General features: G+C 40.8%; 1 protein-coding gene across 1 annotated transcript; it reads right to left on the bottom strand.

Annotated features, from left to right (window-relative positions):
* Nucleotides 1-2,910: 2,910 nt before the first annotated feature.
* Nucleotides 2,911-19,813, bottom strand: c1r (complement component 1, r subcomponent). The gene is made up of 17 exons (XM_072716408.1): nucleotides 19,663-19,813; nucleotides 17,243-18,203; nucleotides 16,340-16,426; nucleotides 15,453-15,536; nucleotides 14,927-15,140; nucleotides 14,661-14,844; nucleotides 14,444-14,584; nucleotides 13,428-13,630; nucleotides 13,175-13,322; nucleotides 12,907-13,025; nucleotides 12,757-12,835; nucleotides 11,360-11,494; nucleotides 10,528-10,602; nucleotides 9,957-10,162; nucleotides 9,027-9,244; nucleotides 8,351-8,772; nucleotides 2,911-3,028 (listed from the first exon to the last, which is right to left on the bottom strand). Exons 2-16 carry the CDS (start codon nucleotides 17,296-17,298, stop codon nucleotides 8,412-8,414), a joined length of 2,310 nt encoding a protein of 769 aa, XP_072572509.1. The 5' UTR covers nucleotides 17,299-18,203; nucleotides 19,663-19,813; the 3' UTR covers nucleotides 2,911-3,028; nucleotides 8,351-8,411.
* Between the last annotated feature and the right edge of the window lie 1,042 nt (nucleotides 19,814-20,855).

The raw sequence follows: 20,855 nt of genomic DNA, 5'->3' as shown, positions 1-20,855 counted from the left end.
GAGGGAGAGGGGCGTGGCCAAGGAGTGATGTGAGACTTGGCAGGTGATGGTAGTCCCGGGCGGCTGGTCAGAGGGCCAAAGGGTGAGATAGGATGAGAGTGACAGGGTCCCGTCACTGTACTGCCGGTGGCTCGAGAGTGAGACATCCTTGGAGAGTGGGATAGGCTCAGAGGCACCAGGGGGAAGGGAAAGCCATTCCACCTGGCAGGTACAAAGGAGACAGTGTCTGTATTCAGATCATTTTTTCACAGTGGCTGGAGTCTACTATTGATACGTGTCCTGCCTAGCGGCGCCCGGAGCGCAGAAAAGGTGCAGGAAGCCAAGTATCGGTGTAAACACTGAGTTTAATAGATGAAGCAAGTAAAACACGGGTTGACATAACAATGACCGGACTGGGGAAACAAACGGAAACGCGGACTGAATGCAATGGACTAATGACAACGATCGGGAACAGCTGGTAAACACGGGGAATCCACATGGGGTTAATGAGGGGGCGTGGCACACGAGAGGAGCGGACGATCGGGGCATGCAATACGTCATTTGCAATGCTTAGATTTTATGTGATTAGACAAGTAAGAGCAAAGAAAAGTAACATTAATTAGCAGTAATAAGGAGCAACCAGTGACAAGTAACGATAATTCCTGTCAGTAGCCAACCTGAGAAAAAGAATCCTCTTGCCCATTTTGCATGTTACGTTCAGACCCGGATACCGAGTTCCTTACCTGGACATCAAGAGGGTAATAACGCTCACAATGGCAGCTCACTCTTTGGGGTAAGTCATCGTGAGGCACCACTTCATCAACGGAAAGAGAGACTCGAGGAGGCTCTGATGTATGCGAGTAGACAGGGCAGGAAACAGGGACATAATTAATCCAGAAGAAAAAAATGGTGGTGTATAAATTAGATATTGCTTATGTTTTGCATTAAGGATTTTTGAGTAATACTTTCTATTAATGTCATGTCTATATGAATTTATGAACACATTCACAACACATTATTATGTGTTAATAAAACATTATAAAAGTCTATAAATATTAATGTAAAAGCATAACATGTTACAGCCATGTTTATTATTTATTATGAAGCTCTCATCTATAATGCATTATAGATACCTTCATAATGCAGTACAAAGAATCCTTAATTCTTATGCATCATGAAGGGATCTGTAGTACATTGGATCATTGGAAGAATTATAATCAACCCTATAATGCCTTATGACTGTCAATAGAAGATGTAATGTTTTATTAATTCTTAAACTGAGCATTATAATGCATTTGAAGGTACCTATAAGTAAAGCATTACTGATGTTTGATACATATTTATATCAGCCTGGCTAAAAAATTTGAGAAAAAGGTTTGAGAAAAAGCTGTTGCTTGAAATCCAGGCTGATGATTGGGAAGGACTGGGAATGATGACTGCAGCCGACCCAGAGAAAGCTGTCAACTTACGGACGACATGGAGCTGCATGACCTGCTGGGCCTGGAACAGGCCAGACATTACGGTGCAGATGTAAGTTCCCTCGTCAGATGCGTTTAGATTTATCAGGGACAGCGACACATTCCTCTCTCCCAGGGCCAAGGCAGGCTCCACACTTGAGCCATCTCTCTCTATGGTGACTAACAAATTACAAAATACATGTTAAAATGCTCATTTCTAAGCAAATCAAACATACATTTAAAAGTAACTAAATTAGCTGGAGATCTTATATCGATCCAAACAGATACTGACATGTTCTATTGTATTTTAAAAATGCTCTTGATGAACTGTAAAAGGTAAAAGATTTTCCTCTATAATGTTAGCCATTAGGGTGATTAAGGTTGCTAATTTCACCCCTGAGTTTTACAATCTGTCACAGATACCATACACAGATCTTACCTGTGGGTCCCTCATCACTACCCAAAGCTTTCATCTCCAGAATTCTCCTTCCATGTCCTTTGTGCTGCAAGCGCCATTCAAGACCTATTTCTTGTTCGGGAGTATGGCCTGGAAGTTTGAAGCCACAGTCTAAAAGTGCCTCACCCCCAATAGGAGCCATGACAGACAGCGTGCGAGAGAACACCAGGAATGCAACTGGAAGAACAGGAAATGGTCATTGAATAATATTGCACTTGGCTTACAACTTTGGATAACATGCACTGCCACAAGACCGACACTGAAATACTGCATACTATCATCACAAATAGAAGCCCGATATAATTAAAGCCCTAATCTCACCTTCTGTCAGCAGTGTCCCTGACTGGCTGAGAGGAAGTCCCAGTTTTTTCTGCATAAGTGGTGACGTTACAGACTCATGACCCTCATGGCCAAGAGGAAGGGTTCGGAGCACCAAAGTGAGGCTGATTCCACCACCTTCCAGCTGCACTGATCCAATGAAATAGGCCTGATAGCTATCTTCCTCTGTTCCTTGGGGAAAGTAGGGACTAATCTCACAGGTCACTTCCTGCTCATTGCAATCCGCATGGAGCAGCAGCTCAGATTCCGGGATATCGATTGATGCAACTTTCAGGGAGGATGGGATAATATAAGGCAACAGGCTATTAGTTATGTCATAAAAAGACAGAACGACAACCCACAGGACTGGGGAGGCATTGCTAATCTAAGTTTGTATTAAGATAGCATTGCACTATATTGTATGCTTACTTTATATTACATGTTATATACTTCATTGCAGTTATCTCTATAGCTGTGCATAATGCTATAACTCTTATTTGTATCTTTATGTATATGGTTTTATAAGCAGTACCAAATGCACAAAATACAATCACATGTACATGATATTTAGTGGATGAAGTTAATCAAATTCTGAAAGCGATTAGATTGTTACCTTTGGTTTCAAAGATAATGTCATTAGGGTCAGGATTTGTGGGGGCGTTGTAGGGGGTGATAGTCTCAGTTGACATCTCTTCTACCACAGGCAGTTCTCTCAGGACTAATGTTGCTGGTGTGCGGGAAAAGAGACCCCCAAACCCTCCTGCTCCCATTCCCTCCTCGACCAGAGAGCAGGATAACACTACATCAGCACCGGACCCTGGACACGGAGATAAGACATGCAGAACATAGTGACAGAGCACGGCTACCTGAAAAAATAACTGTTGGCAACACAACATTATCACAGATACAGCAAAACACGAGCAGGGATCATTGCGCAAACATCGTGACCAAATAAATACGCAATACTAGACAGGGTCAAGAATTTAAAATATTAATATATATTACGATTTTAATACTGCGATGACGAGTAGGCTATAATTTCTTACCCAATACAGAGGCAACGAAATAGCCAACAACCAGAAGTCCAACTTTAAAAGACATTTAAAATATTCAGTGACCGTAGCTCCTTCTTAAAGCTATGTTAAATGAATGGATAACGCCAGCTAACAAATAAATGTATTTAATTCCTTGAATGATGCTTTTCTTCAGAAATCGGGTAGCCGTACGTGCAAGATTGCTTTCACTTTTGTTTTAAGGATATAATGAAGTAAAATAATTCAAGTTCCACTAATTTACTGGAAAATGAATACAAAACACATTTTACTGGAAAAGTATAAATAAAGTATTTTTTAAATTACAACAGTTACGTCACCTAGGCAACATCGTTAATTTTTTGATCGGGTGTTATTGAAACTACAGAAATGAAAGTATCTTTCAATATACACGTTTTCCTCCAATCTCCAAATTTAACCGTATAATGACGATGCTAGTTTCTAGGCAAAACAGCTTTTTCCCCTTCCAAGTGTCACTTTTCGTTCGCTTCCACAAGATTAATAAGTAGGTAAATATCACATAAATAAAATTAATTTCGGTATCACCCCCGCTCTCACAAACAATATAGACAGTAAATATGTTTAATATTTACTATTTACCTTTGCCCCATCACGTTTCTCATTGAAAGTACTGTTCGATTCTTGTGATAAAACATTATTTTGGTGTAGAAATCAATAATAATCAAGACATAGATGGAACAGCCACTAAAAGGTCAGGTTGTCAAAATATTTTTGAAATAGTTTTGCGATCCCATTACACTTGCTATTTGCTTCAACGAGACGGCAAGGTTAAACCTAAATAATGTTTGTGTGTGCACTTAACGTTTTATAGCCCAGCTGTCTTGTTTACAGATACTGGCTGTGAATGGACACAGTGCGATCCTTAATAAATATGTAAAAAATAAACATATACGAAAGTTATATGGTGTGCATTGTCCCCCACACTTAACTGGACATGCCTGTATCATTTAGGTTCATACTTATTATTCGATTAATTCTATGTTTGGTCTTTTAAACGGACACAGTAGTTATTATTAGTAACAGAAAATTACTGAGAGGGAACGCAAAACTATTTAAAAAAATATTTTTCAACCCTGACCTCTTAAGGGCACCGTAATAACAGTCATTAATCTTGAACAAATATAGACGAGAAAAGGTTTTCCAAAGCTATTTATTGTTTTGAGCTGAACAAAGTGAAATGACAAAGTTAACATGCATCCACCTACTGGATATATGTACAGTATATAGTCAATTATCTTGCACATGCTCAGCCCACGCCCATGGTTTCTGCTAGATGTAAAAATCAGGGCTACACGCCCACCGACCACTGCCAACCCCTGATGACGATATTTAGCTCACATCCCCTCGTCCGCAACTGAAAGCAAACTGAAGTAGGAATTGCCTTTAGGAAGGAAATTTATATTTATTTAACACACTTTTCTTCAAAGCAACGTACGAGTAAGGATTTCATGGAGCTCCTGGAATAACTGGGGTTTAGGGCCTTACTCAAGGCCCCACCATGACATGACTGGTGTAAAGTGCATAAACAAGGTCAATTGAGAGTTCAGGTCTGCATGTGTGGGAGTAGGGATGCAGGTTGTGTGTTCAAGAGTCTAATGATATTAATTTGAGTATACATATTAATCTCAGTCACTGTTATGCCATGTAAATAAAATTCATCCATCTTTCATAGCTACTTATCTAGTTCAGGGTCACAGCGTTAGTCAGAAGCCTTTCCCAGAATGCCAGGGTGCAGGACTGATGGGCACCCGGCCCGGGATGCCGGAGTGCAAGTCCATCACAGGGCACACAAGGCTATCAAATCAATATCCCGTATCAAATCAACTTTGACCCTTATACCAATGACACTGAAAACTACTTATATTTCAAGCCGAACAATATATACACTCACCTAAAGGATTATTAGGAACACCTGTTCAATTTCTCATTAATGCAATTATCTAATCAACCAATCACATGGCAGTTGCTTCAATGCATTTAGGGGTGTGGTCCTGGTCAAGACAATCTCCTGAACTCCAAACTGAACGTCAGAATGGGAAAGAAAGGTGATTTAAGCAATTTTGAACGTGGCATGGTTGTTGGTGCCAGATGGGCCGGTCTGAGTATTTCACAATCTGCTCAGTTACTGGGATTTTCACGCACAACCATTTCTAGGGTTTACAGTACAAAGAATGGTGTGCAAAGGGAAAAACATCCAGTATGTGGCAGTCCTGTGGGCGAAAATGCCTTGTTGATGCTAGAGGTCAGAGGAGAATGGGCCGACTGATTCAAGCTGATAGAAGAGCAACTTTGACTGAAATAACCACTCGTTACAACCGAGGTATACAGCAAAGCATTTGTGAAGCCACAACACGCACAACCTTGAGGCGGATGGGCTACAACAGCAGAGGACCCCACCGGGTACCACTCATCTCCACTACAAATAGGAAAAAGAGGCTACAATTTGCACGAGCTCACCAAAATTGGACAGTTGAAGACTGGAAAAATGTTACCTGGTCTGATGAGTCTCGATTTCTGTTGAGACATTCAAATGGTAGGGTCAGAATTTGGCGTAAACAGAATGAGAACATGGATCCATCATGCCTTGTTACCACTGTGCAGGCTGGTGGTGGTGGTGTAATGGTGTGGGGGATGTTTTCTTGGCACACTTTAGGCTCCTTAGTGCCAATTGGGCATCGTTTAAATGCCACGGCCTACCTGAGCATTGTTTCTGACCATGTCCATCCCTTTATGACCACCATGTACCCATCCTCTGATGGCTACTTCCAGCAGGATAATGCACCATGTCACAAAGCTCGAATCATTTCAAATTGGTTTCTTGAACATGACAATGAGTTCACTGTACTAAAATGGCCCCCACAGTCACCAGATCTCAACCCAATAGAGCATCTTTGGGATGTGGTGGAACGGGAGCTTTGTGCCCTGGATGTGCATCCCACAAATCTCCATCAACTGCAAGATGCTATCCTATCAATATGGGCCAACATTTCTAAAGAATGCTTTCAGCACCTTGTTGAATCAATGCCACGTAGAATTAAGGCAGTTCTGAAGGCGAAAGGGGGTCAAACACCGTATTAGTATGGTGTTCCTAATAATGCTTTAGGTGAGTGTATGTCTCGAGCCAGCATAGTCCACTGTTACTAAGAAATTCAGAAGTGCTAACTACCTGTCGTTGAACTTGAAAAATACAGAAGTTCTCTTGCCCTGGTAACTTAGGTCTACTATACTAAGCCTGCAAGTTCTTTCTGTACTATAATGGCTCCCTGCTTCTTACTGGGAAGGTCAATGGAGATCTGCAGCAGATCACACTGCAGCAGAACCTGACCAGCTGAATGTTACCTACCTGCTGATATTTGGACTTATAATTGGATTTGAGTAGTTAGTGCGCATTGGAGTGGTGGACCATCAGACCTTGGATCCTAAAAAGTTTTACCCCTGCTATTCCAACCTAAGGTTTTTGTTCCTCTCCTCTTTTTTTCTGTTTGCACAGTATTATGACAGGTGGGACACTCCTTTGCCAGAGAGTTCTTGCAGAATCGTGTTTTATGTCATAATCTGGCTGCAGGATGGAGGATTGCTTATGCCTTGGAGGGATTCTATAACAGGCATGAGGGTTGAGATTGATGTGGATTCGGTAAAGTACCAACTCTGACCAGCAAAGCCACCCCGACCATGACGCTGCCTCCTCCATGCCTTTCTTACAAATACATGGTAGTTGGACTCAAATTTTGACTAATTTGTCTAAAAAACCAGCTTCCACTGCTGTTAATAGTCACATAGTTTATAATATTAATAGTTAAAAGTCACATAGTTCATTGTATTTTAACTAGTTCTGGACTTCCTCTATAAAATACATTTAAATGACATTTAAATAACAGCAAACTGAATTTATAAATAAAACGGAGCAAAATAAAGTATAAAATTTGGGTTGAGTTTCCATTATATACGTACCTCTGCTCACACTACACAGTTTTTCTTACCAGTGTGTTGTTGACCTATCAGCATATTCATATATACTAAACACAGTATTTCCTATTATAAAATAAGAGTTATAATATGGAAAAAAAATTGGAATAGTTTTTGACCAAATGATTACAAAAAATTACTGTACAGGTCATGGGCATGTTATAAAGATAAGTATACCCTATAAATTACTTATTATGTCATGGGCATGTAATAAAGATAAGTATACCCTATAAATATACCTATTATGTCATGGGCATGTCATAAAGATAAGTATACCCTATAAATATACCTATTATGTCATGGGCATGTCATAAAGACAACTGTACCCTATAAATATACTTATTATGTCATGCACAGTTCTGGAGAATTTGGATACATGTCGGTGACACCAAGCATGCTACCATTGTCCAGCTAAAAATCTCATTTTAGAACTAAATCAAAGCTTGTGGCTTTTTTTTTATTGAAATAAAATGCTTATAATTTAGTCATCCCCATTTTGCCCTCTCCCCCTCTGTCTTTTTGGATATTCTGCAATGGATGCCAGTGAGACACTTCAGGATTCTGATTTGGCATCTCAGTCTTTTTGTGTATAACTCATGAAAAACACGTTTCAATTTATTCTTAAGCTTTATTAAAAAGATTCAGATGTTGACCATTTTATATTATAAGATAAAATTATCTGTAGTAAAGTTATTCAAAACAAAAGCAGCCTACATTACAGCATTTAGTTATGCAATTAGCATTATTTCTTTCAGAACAATGATTTTTCTGCATGTATATTAACATTATCACTTTGTGTTTGTTGTTGTTTTGGCTACAAGTACTGCTGTGACAACAAAGAAGATAAGTAAATAGATCAAAAGAAAGCAAGGTAATTGAAAGCTTGAGGGCATAATGCTAATTTCAGACGACAAAAAGCGAAGGGCAGCATGATGTATTTTCTGAACTAATCTTGCATTCATTTATCTTTGTTAAAAAACTGTGATAGCTTTGCAAGTGCATGAGATTAGTGTAGAATATACTCAAATAAAAATTTAATTTTCAGTCATTATTGGCAGTAGCTTTGAAAAGAAAGTTATATGTCTCCCATTTTCTCTCACCATCTCTTTATTGGTGCTTTATTGGTGATCTGTCATCCGTCAATACTTTTTCTTGTCTCAATTAATTTTCCTCCATTGTTTTCTTTATCCAGTCAACGTATTTGTCAACACGAGTGTAAACACCGTAAGTCCCCTTCATTCCACAACCAACTCCCCAGCTAACAATCCCAGCTGCCCAGTGTGGTCCATGCGGTATTTGCAGGGTCAGGGCACCTCCGCTGTCTCCTTCACAGGAATCCTGGCCCGTCCTCTCTCCTCCGGCACAGAACATATTGTCAGTCAAGCTTGGAATGCTGCTAAATTTAATTTTTTCATTGTCAATGAAGCGTTTGCATGTGACTTCTTCCACCAGGACTGTGGGAATGTACTTTAGTTTCTTGGAGACCATGTTGTTCTCTGTGATGCCAAATCCCGAGACCATCCTGAATAATAGCAAGTAACAGCACATTGCCTATAAAGGTTGGGTGGTTGTCATCGTAAAAGCAAGTACAGCTTGTGAAAGTGCTACTTTTTTTGGTTAGTTTTTGTGGATGACATTTAATTCATTAACACATTCTATTGAAACAGCAAGATTAAATAAATTTTACATTGACGTAAAATAAAAAAAAAATAAAAAATGAAAATCAGTTGGTAGATCCAGAGGTTTTTCTGTGAGGAAAAGCTTTCACACACTCACCCTAATGATCTTGGGATGTATTTCGCATCCTTGGGTGGCAAACACAATGGCATAAGTGTGGCATTGAATGTGATTGCCTCCTTCAGCTTGATGAGGGCGATGTCATTGTCATAGTCCTTGGCACTTGGATTGTGGTACTGAGGGTGGGGATGTATGGAGGCTATGGGAAGATCAGGACGCATGTACAGTTCATCCATATCATTGTGCCCTGCATAAACCTTGAGAGGAGAGATTAAACAATGAGATTAGTTTGTCATGTGATTGTGATCACCGGAATCATGTGGATATAACAACCCCTGTCTCATGTCATATTACATCACTGCGCCTCACTGGTTTGATAATGGTTTCAAATTTGTTTGCATTTTGTTTACTTATCTACTTATCTATGCTATGTGTACCCTCTCATATATCTGTATGTGCATTTTATGTATTTGCTGATGTATGGAAAAGGATTTCCCCCAGGATCAGCAAAGTACAGTACATTGTATCTTATGAAATTTTATAATTTTTTACTTTATCTGACTCTGCAAAGAGCAGTTAAGTCAAAAATTTTGCTAACGGCTATTAAATTAGCAAAGTTATAGATGTTGATCTAGAGCAGGGCTCTTCAAATCTGGACCTCGATTACAAATCCAGGCCTTGTTTTCAGTTCTCCCAGGTAGTTAGTTTAATAATTAGTGGTCAGAGATTTCACACCTCGCTCACAGGTAAAGGACGGCTGGAAAAGGCCAGCAGTGCTCGGACCTCAAGGACTGTGATTTGAATATTAGGGATCTAGAGTTTCAATAATGAGTAGTAGAGTTGAAAGAAATAGATTTTAAATCACAAATTTTGACCATTTATACAGTGATATAATACGTTAAGGTATATATGACCAGAATCGAGTTTTCTCTGCCAATGTAGAGTCTGAGATGTTTACCGTGAGCACACCTTAAAGGCCTTTAGCGGGTGCAGCGTCGTCCTGAGGGATGGGAAGAGGTTGTGAGCCGCTGTCAGAATCCAGTGCTCGCCGATCACGGCAGCTCCACCATGCCCTCCCAGCACTTCCAGGAGTACCTGCCAGGGAAATTGCCCCAGGGCTGCATCTGCCCCACCCAGCACTTTCTGATGGCTGCGGAAGGTGGGCCGGCCACATACTGAATGAGAGACACACTTAGATTGGTCAGACTTCTGGAGGATTACCATTTCATCCATCACGGCTTACCCAGTGCAGGACTAAGGCAGGACTGCCATTTCTATTTCAAATTTAGATGCTACCTTAGTGATTGTACAGTGTAAATGTTAAGACTGATGTTATCTTTTCTTATGAAGTTGTTTATTCACAATTTAAATGGTCAATTAAAGTTTGTCAATAGTTGTGAAATCAGTCAGAGCTGTTTATTTTTAATTACTCAATCAGTAGTGACCAAACATTTTTGAGTAACCAGACCGTACAGAATATGTGTGATTCTAAGCTGCTGCAGGGTGAATTTTAGTCACTGGACCAAAAGAAATAATTTACCTGGTAAACATGTAGGAATGATGTAATTGTTTTTACTGTCTTTCCATTTCCGGTCCGCTGCACAGGTGTAGTTTACTGAGCAAAGGGGAGGGAAATCATTATGAGGCATTTTCATGCCTGTGCAGTGCTTCCAAAGTGTGTTAAGGCACCTCTCTGACATTGTTGTCTCCTTTGATATTTCTTTTTTATTTGATTAATTTTTCATTTTGTCAAGACAAATGTCTTCCCTGGGACAGGTTTTGTGGTGGTTCGCTGTACTTTTTTCTTCAGCTCATAAGGCTGGGTTTAGGAGAATCTCTGTGATGTGGAACATACACCAGAATGACATTTCTCTCACCATCCACCACTCCACCATATTCCTTCATGAATCTGACTTTCCCTGATCTAGTTTTTGCTTTTCCACACTGCAACAATGAAACATAGGATCTCATATCTGAGATCCCATAAAAAAGAATTAGGATACATTTATGTAGCTTTTGTACAAGCAAGGAGCAGGTAGCATGGTCAACCATCATCTCTGAGGGAATTGGGGTTAGTGGACCCTTGCCTGAAGGTGTGCTGGTGGTACGGTTATGCTGACAGCCACAAGATTTGAACGGAAGACCTTGTAGATGTGCGCACAGATCCGTGAACCACTTGAGCAACACATCGCTGCTTTTTCGTCAGACAGAAAAGGTAATTACAGATGTCTCAACTCATCTCACACAGTAGAACATTTTTCTACTATTTGTTTATTCAATTAAAAATTACAAACATGTCTACCTAGAGACGAGCTTTCATCTATAGTATGAGCTTTATCAGAGGAATTACTCTGAGTTGAGATAGTGCTCACCATTGTTCTCCACTGCCAGGGAGTAGTATGGCTCATTGCAGTGATACTGAATGACAGAGAGGTACTGGTTCTGTGAGCCGGAGAGGAAGTTCAGACCTCCATTCCGTAAAGGTGTAGGGTTGCCACAGTCTATTACTATGGGGCAGAAAAGCAGATATCGGCAGCATGTCTATATTGTTATATTTATATTCAGCATTCAATAAGAACAGTTCAAACTGAAGTATGCCCAGTATTACTTAGGATATCGTTATCTTTAAATCAGGTGTGAGGAAGACATCACGTCCTGTCTCATTGATTTTTTATGGAGAATTGGGGAACATTTTAGCGTGTACTAAGTATTGTTTAATGCAGTGGTCAACCTTATCCTGAACGGGCCACTGCGTGTGCGGGTTTTTGTGGCAACAGCCTGATTAGATTACTAATTAGAGAACTGATTGGCTGAAGAGTCCTGGGTTTGAACAGCTGACCTAAAGGTCATCCCAAAAACCCACATACACACCGACCCTTTGTGAATAAGTTTGGCCTCCCTTTGTTTAATGTATCACCTTTAACATAATGTAGATAAATGTAGTGTTCTTTTTAGGATGCAATAAATAATTATGAATACAGTGATCCCCCACCTATTGTGGAAGTTATGTTCCAGACCCATCAGCGATAGGTGAAAATCTATGATATAGAAAGACCATATAAATAAAGATTTTTTTTATAGTTTAAGCCTTAAAATACCCCTCCCACACGCTTTAAAAGCGATAGGTGAAAATCCATGATATAGAAAGACCATATAAATAAACATTTTTTATAGTTTAAGTTATAGAGCTTAAAACAAAACGAAAAGTTTGCTCACAACAATGGGACCACAAGCAAGGTATGGGATACGCAGAGAACTGTGATGCGGGGAAAAATCTGCGATATAGTGGGGGTGTGATAGCTGAACTGCGATATAGCGGGGGATCACTGTAAGTGAATGTTTCTATTTTATTTTTCACATTTTAGAATGAAGCCCCACGATATTATAACAGACTGACTAATGGGACTTCTCTTCAAAGAGAAAGGTAAAAAAAAATTATGTTGGAAAATATTATTTAATAATATGCGGAATTAAAAAGTGAGCTACGATCAGGCTTATTCTCAAACTTCATGTCAGAATGAAATGCGATCCAACCTGAACAGCTATTTTTGAAATGTAACTGTCAAGGTTTTCAGGTATCTGGCAAAAAATGTTCTCAAGTTAGAAACAAAGAGTGATTGTGTTTTGAGAGGGTTTAAAAATGTTTTACTGTTACTGATATTGCTGTGGTAGGAATTCATGATGCTGATTCCGAAAGAGTTACAAGGCTCGGGCAGAATGACTGTGCGTCTGAGGGCACCACGGCCCATATGAGAGCAGCCAGACTCACTGCGGCACTCGGGGAGGGAGCGGAGCCATGTCCCATCACTCTGACACATGGAGAAGTACCCTGACATTTCTCTGTCCCCCTGGAAGCAACAGAGGGGATGTGAGAGAAGCCTTTACACACAGCCACACCATGCTGCCATTCCCACCTTACCATCATGAGTTTGTAGCCTGTGTCACAGCGCACTTGGATGTAGTCCCTGTAGAGATACTCTGGGAAGGTGGGAGTAACTATACCCTGAGCGACTGAGTGTGGGGACTCACACTGCACCCCTAAGGAGCAAAGTGAATCATTACTGAATGACAGAGAGAATGCATTAGCAATTTGCAATTAGCAATCAGAATTCCTGTCACGGTAATGCTAATTCTTCGTCATTAACAGTAAAGAACTATCATGCTAAGAACTCGCATTTCCGCCTCACTCTTTGTGCTGTAGCTCAGCCTCCAGCCGTAACTCAGGCCTTCCCAGTCGGTGTGGTACTCCAGCACCACAGAACTCGAGTTGGTCAGTATCATCCCTGGACTCTGCCGTCCACACAATTTCTGGGGGGCTTTCCCTGGAATGGATACCTTAGTGGGGAAGGGGTTAGGGTTAGGCAAATGGCAAACAAATACTAAGTAACACATGACAGTGTCTGATCATGCTTTTGGGACATGATGAGATGAAGGCATTACCTGGAGCCAGTGGTAGAGGCAGCTTGGCTCATGGTCCTGCACATGTTCGATATGAAAGAGTTCAGAAAAGTTTAGGGTGATTATGAACCCTGGCTCTACTGAGATGTGATACCGGCAAGCCAGCCCATGAGGGGAGGCCAGGGGGTAGCCTGGACTGGACAGGACGCCCTCCATCTCACGGTAAACACCCCCCTCACACTGCACTGAGACAGACAAAGAGAGAATAGGGACATATCAAATTAAACATTACAGCCAATGCTCTGTTGCCTTGGAAATATTCACATCATCACACATGACAGTTTTAATATTTTGTGTCTCACTGGGTCACACAGGATAGAAGCAAAGAATTGTGCTGCCGATAAGTCTACAGTACTGAAAACATCATCTTGAAGGGCTCTTCTTTTAGGTGGAATTTGAGAAAGCACTTCTTTACACAGCATGTAGTTAGAGTATGGAATAGTCTTCCTGTTAGTGTAGTGCAAGCTAAAACCCTGGGTTCCTTTAAATCAGAGCTAGATAAGATTTTATCAATTCTGAGCTATTAGTTAAGTTCTCCCCAAATGAGCTTGATGGGCCAAATGGCCTCCTCTCGTTTGTAAATTTCTTATGTTCTTGAAGATCAAAACACATATTACTCAACTACAAAAGACAGCATGTAACTCTAAAAAGCATGTATTAGGGCTAGGTCAGCACTGTTATCTGATTTAAAGCAATAAGGAAAATCCAGCATAAAATCTTGTATTCTACAGCAAAAAAATGTAAACTATTATTTAAACTTCAAACACAAGAATCAGACTCTTTTACCAAGAAATGCTGAAATATAGCTAAATTTTAATGCCACACCCTTTTCAGGCCAAAGCACTAAAATAGTATTTTCAGATAATCTCCTCACTCTTATCCCAGTAAATTTTTAATAAACACAAGGTTCATTCATACTTAAAGGCTATACATATTTTTGCTGATAATTTGTCAGTTTAAACTTAGTGTATTTGAGTATACTATGCGATAATACTTACGGACACAAGTACGCTGGTCTGGCCTGAGCTCAAAACCATGGCGACAAGAGCACAAGTATGACCCCAGAGTATTGTGGCATATCTGGGAGCATAGGGGCCCGGACCCATCCTCGGGCTCTGGTTGGGAGCACTCATCCATATCTGAATGGGACATACATATAAGGGGTTATACAAAAACCAATGTAGACCATTCCAACATGTGGTGCCCATGACGTACCAATAGCCTGATAAAATGCAGAGAATCCAACATAATTCTGTGACCCAGGATTGGAGTCATCACTCTGGAAGATGAGGCGAAGATGATTGCCAGGAGATAGGATGGGCTTGTTGCCAGGGTGATGACCATCAGCAGAATTCTCCTGACCGCAGAATTTTCCCAGCACCTTGTTGTCATACATAACCTGCAAAGGATATATACCAACATGAAGGGTCCTTCTCACTAAGATGGGAGTGTGGGGACCAGCGGGGTTAAGGCCCACGGACCGTGACGGAGTCATAAAAGCAGTTGACTGATGGCTCCATGTCCATGTAGATGAAGGTAAGCTGCATCCTGTAGCCTGCCGGCACAGATAACTCCCACTCCTCATAGTTGGAGGCTGGGTAGGGCTGCGGGTACCGGGGGGTCTGCACCTCCCCAAACAGTGGTGGCTGTTCAGAGGAGCTCAGCGAGCCCCAGCAGTGACACACACAGAGCAGCCTGTAGAGAAAGTGATGGTGAGGTGACACTGTGAGGCAGGAGTGGGGATCTGCCTTCACATTTAACACATGACAATGATATAGGTCCATCAAATAATGTTACATGTATAAAGGCTATGGCACATTAATGAGGCAAAGATTTTGTGAAAATGCATTACAGGGATTATATATGCTGGAATCTGCTGAGCTAGATACATTGTATATATTATTATCATAGAGCTTTTCAAACAGACAGTTGGGAGGAACCAGGTCCACCGATAAGACACTGCTGGGGTCAGTAATTTCGCAATGAGATCTAACTGGCAAAACTCACCCGATTATATGATAAATCCAGCCCATGATTTTCAATGTTAAGATGATATATAGATCCTGATGTAGAGAGTAGATCTTGCCAAAACTAGACAAGAGAGTCACACTCTCAATCCTGAGCTGTTCACATAGTGCAGAGATTGTGCAGAGAACAACAGTGCTGTTTAACTTGGCTAATTCATACTTGGATTAGAAACAGAACCAGGGCTGATAGTTAAGAGATTCTGGCTGAAATAAAGAAAAAGTGAGGAGGGGGATGTTTAGATAAGACTCTTCCAGTAACAGGTGTTTACCAATGTTTATCCACAGGGACAAATTCCACCTTCACAGTGTTTGCGTTCACTCTCAGTTTAGCTTCAGTATCACTAGCTCCTTCTATTTATTTCACCATTCATTATACACCAACTTCAGTTTTAAATGCAACCTTTCGCAACATGGTTAACTATAAGTACTTCAAATTAACCCAGTTAATCTTTGCTTTTAATGGTTTATAAATCATAGTTGTATTTATACCTCATGTGAAGTGAATAATGTTGACTAGTAAAAATGATACATGTTAAGGTCTGGGATATATTAGAGGGAAAGCTCATATTTGGTACTTGAGTCAACATGTTTAATGAAAAAGATATGACAGGGTTAAAGATCTGAGTGACTTTGACATGGACCAAATTGTTATAGTTATACGACTTGGTCAGAATATCTTTGAAATGACAAGCCCTGGAATGTATCCCACAAAGCACAAGACTCAGAGATAGGAAGCCAGTCTATCACAGGGCAATATGGAGACACAAATTCAAGTAACTACATGTTTTTGAACTGTGGGAGGACACTGGCCTTCCCTGAGGAAACCCACAAAGGCACACAGAGAACATGCAAACTCCATATACTCACAGCCAGGGTTTGGAATGATGTGAGGCCACAGCGTCGCACAAAGGTCCACCACACCACGTCTGATCTCCACACAGATTTAGATGTTGACTGTCATGTAGAAAATGTTTTCAGGCCCACATTTGTAACTTTTATGAAATTTGTAGGCTTTGTTCCTCTGGCAGTAAATTGGGAAATTCGCACAATGCAAAAACATGCAGACTCCTAACACAGAGGAGGGGCAGGATTTAGACCCTAACCTCAGAGGTGGGAGGCCACTACGCCATCCTTACCACTAGACATTAAAGAAGTAGAGATATTTAGCAAAAATCAGCAGTTATTCAGTCTGTGTTATTCAGATTGTTCCACGAAGAACAGAAATAAACATTACGATCTTGTATTATAGAAATAATGGATAAATACTGTGGTTGCAGGGTTAGGCTTATTGAAACAGTGAGTGTAGGTTAAGGAAACTGTGATATAGGCTTAGGGAAACTGAGTGTAGGGTTAGGCTTAGGGAAACTGTGAATGTAGGGTTAGGGAAGCTGTGAGTATAGGGTTAGGGAAACTGTGAGTATAGGGTTAAGCTTAGTAAAACTGCGAGTGAGGTCATAACCCTAAGAAAACAGTGATATTTGTATTAAAGAGATGAAGTTGGCCCCGACGGCCTGAAAGCATGCTGAGATTAATTCAGGTCAGGTCAGGCTGGGGAGCATGTGCTGATGAACCCCAGAATCGCTTTACAAAAATTGACAAAGACTGAAAAGATCCTCTGCTGATATTTGCATTTGTGCTCAATGGGAACCCTCAGTGCCAGGATGCGGTCAATAATAGACTTCTTAGGCTTAAAACCACACTGCTCCAGTCACTGGTAGGCAAACAAGTGATCACGGATACTGTTAAGGATGACCCTAGCAAGGACCTTACCCGGCACTGAAAGCAGTGTTATCCCCCTGTAGATATCGCAATCCAGGCAATGTCATGATTCTGGGTGGCTCGGGAACGGGAACGAGGCATGGTGCACGAAAAGAAGGGTGGACGACCCACTGGCGGCTCCAGGAACAGAAAGGGGTTTATTAAATCAAACAGAAAACACTACAAACAGAACTAAACCAAAAAAAAAGGACCACGAGGGGTCAAAACTAAAGGGAATAAACTAAGACTACAGATCACAAATAAACAAACTGGGCAGGTAAAACATAAGACAGATCTGACCAACTAACCAAGCAAGAACACCGCAAACAAAAATCAACAACACACCAGAACACTTCATAGACAATCTTAGACAGAACACATTCTAGACATACTGAAGACAATGAACCACTGGGGAACTGAACACAGGCAGGAACTAAAATACTAAAGGGGTAACGAGACTAACACAGGGCAGGTGAGACTAATTAACAAAGACCAGGGAAACAGGGCACAGGTGAAACTAATAACTCAAAGGAACTAAAAACAGGGAAACTAAGAACTAACCAAGGAAACAAACTAACACTGGGGAATTACAGAACAGGCAAAGACACAAGCAAGGGCACCAGGAACAAAACCAATAACCAAATACAAAATCAGACACAAGAAACTCAAATGAAACACTAGGGAGCAAAATACAAAAACAGGAGGTGGGATTCAAGCATAGGACAGAAGGGTACTCAGGACAGAAGGGTACACAGACAACCACATGCTCAACACATAGAGCCACAAGACCAGACAGGCAACAAGGGAGAACAAAGACTAACATGAGAACGGGATGACCAGCAACACCTGCTGGTCAAACGGGGAAGGGACATGGAAGGACCACAGCAGGGGCTGACCCTGACAGGCAATCACCCTTCCCTTTCCAGGTAGGGACTATATGTCTCGTTTTCCAGTCAGTTGGGATGACACCTGCCTCCAAAATGGAAGCAAAGATTGCCTGTAATGCCAGGAGGACAGCCTTACCACCATACCACAGATCCCTGCAGCCTTCCCTACCCCCAGTTGATTCATCACCCATGCAATCTCAGTGAGATTTGGTGGTTCACAGCTGATTGGAAGATCAGCCTCGAGAACCATGGACTTACAGATGTCCAACGTCCTAGCTGAAGGGTCAGCTTTAAACAACTGCTCAAAGTAGTCACAACTACAGTGTCATCCGTAAGGAATGTTCCATCACCCACCCTGACTGCAAGTCTCTGAGGAACAGATTCCTCTGTAAGGAGGACATGGCTCACTAGACCACAGATGGTGTGTCACCTGCTCACAGATTCATCTAACAAACACTTCCTAATCTGCCCTAAGAGCCCTGACAGCCGTCCTCCTCAGTTCCCAGTACAGACTGGTGTTGCCACCAAGTCATGCGCTGTAACTCCTATTGATAATATCCAGGGTGTTCTGTGAGGTGAGACACCTCCTTCTGGGAACACTGGCAACACCAAGACAACCCTCGGCAACCTTCAGGGTCTTATCAGATCTCCCACATCACATTAGAGTCAGCAATCTCACCCAGGTCTGCAAGTTCTTCACACAAGTTGCATGCAAACTCATTAGAAACAGCTTGATCTTGGGGCCCAGCCCAAGATATACAGATTTATTATCTGATAGTTGTCTGTCTTCTCAATGATCACTATATTAACTACAAGAGCACTGCAGGTAAACTATACAATAATGGCTTTGTTCTTGCAAATGAAGGCTTAAGTGTCACCTTGGACACTACAGATCACTAAGCTGTCTTGGATAGGTTGAAATTTGTTGTTAGTCTCAGGGGACAGGATATGTCCTGGTTTAGATTTATTTCTTAGAGCATTAACTAATGAATCATCCATATTCTTGCAAGTAGGAAGTTGCAGCAGCTGCTCTTCTCCTCTGTACATCCTGAGGACGTTACTCACAATCGTGATGTTATTGACCATTGTCTACAGATGCCACCTGATTCCATGTTTCCATCAACCCAGAGAAATATTTCATACCCCAGGCTTAAGTCTCTGAGCTAGAAATCCACTTTCATATTGGGCCCAGTCTTTCAGGTGGATTAAGATTCTGGATTCATATAAATATTATAATGAAGTAAAACCTTGATGTTAAAACTAACCTGCATAGTTGACTCTATATTACTCCAGTATATATCTATGGTGTTCCAAAAATGCAGGAATTCTTACTGGCACTAATATGTGTGCTCATATTAGGCATGTAATAGCTAAGAGTACAAAAGGCAGCTTCCTCTGGTTTCATGAGATAATGTATCTCTTCATTGATTAAGATTCAAACATACTCTATAGATGTATACCTATATAAAACTAGTCGTGATGAGTGGGAAGTTTGTCCTGACCACAGAGCTGAATTTGAGTTACACGGATAACGCTATTGATTACCTCTTTTAGCTCTTCCATCCCTTGACTCGGTGTTCACTGTCTCCCATCGACTGCATGATTCCACTACTTCAAGCCACTTTATTGTGGTGTCCGAAATTAATGTAGTAGGACTATTCCAAATTACATTTTGAATGTCTTAGTTCTAACTGTTTTTCAACAAAAAACTTTGTTCTGCTTTCTTCACTCGAGAAGCAGTCTGGCACAGAGATCATCTAAAAAACATCCGGTTTGCAACAGTGTCTAGACAAAGGACACATGCCTTAGTTAATGCATTAATCGGCATTAGCCAGTATCCTGCCTCCAGCTGCTGGAGCACCTGCCAAGATGGCTGATCTCAAGATACTGTAGCTTTGGTCAAGAAATGTAAAACTGCATTAGTGACTTATAAATCCCAGTGGTAATATTCAATTGCATACTATAAATGGTCAATCATTACTGACAGTTGTCAGTCATTTTGAAATGCAATGTTTTTCAATGAAGAAATTATTTTAATGCACATTGAGAGAGATAGGTCTACAATCTACAAATATAATCCTTGGCACTATACCATTACATGAATTTTATTGTGATTATTAAGAAATTTAAAAATGTTTAATTATTCAGTTGCTTCAAATTGGTGCCTTTTTGGACTGGACATCCAGTTTTTTGGTAGGCCTAACATATTTGATATATTAACAGTGAATCAATAATCAAGACCACTGCTAAAAAGTTCAGATAATTGTCAAATCTAACACTCTTGCCTAGATGCTAATTAAAACTATACACCGTGTATATCTATTTATGTCTTATATGATTTATTGGAAAATTTGTTTCGATTAGAACAGTGAGTAGATCTATATGACATGGGGACTGAAGGAGGGACAGGACAGGTCCACCCTTCTATGTGTTTCACCCAGAAGTTAAAAGGCTGCAAACCTACAAACCACCAGGTGATCCAAGTATCCTTCATGGGGAGTCAAAGGCAAGGAGCCAGGGAGAATTAGCCTACCCTAGAAACAACCTGATCTGCCTTTTGAACCTGGGTGGCAAAGATCTTGCAATTTTCATTCTCTTATCATTCTATGGCCTGCACCAATCCACAGTTAAAGGGGAATGCCAAAAATCTATTCTGCCTTCCACCCAGTTGTTCCATGCCAAGAAATGTGAAAGAAATGCACATGATGAACATACATGTCTTCACAGTGGGGCAAATT

Source organism: Paramormyrops kingsleyae, chromosome 9 (genome assembly GCF_048594095.1).
Source record: "Paramormyrops kingsleyae isolate MSU_618 chromosome 9, PKINGS_0.4, whole genome shotgun sequence".
NCBI lineage: Eukaryota > Metazoa > Chordata > Actinopteri > Osteoglossiformes > Mormyridae > Paramormyrops > Paramormyrops kingsleyae.
The sequence above is the reverse complement of the archived record's forward strand: the minus strand, read 5'-3'. Positions and strand labels throughout refer to the sequence as shown.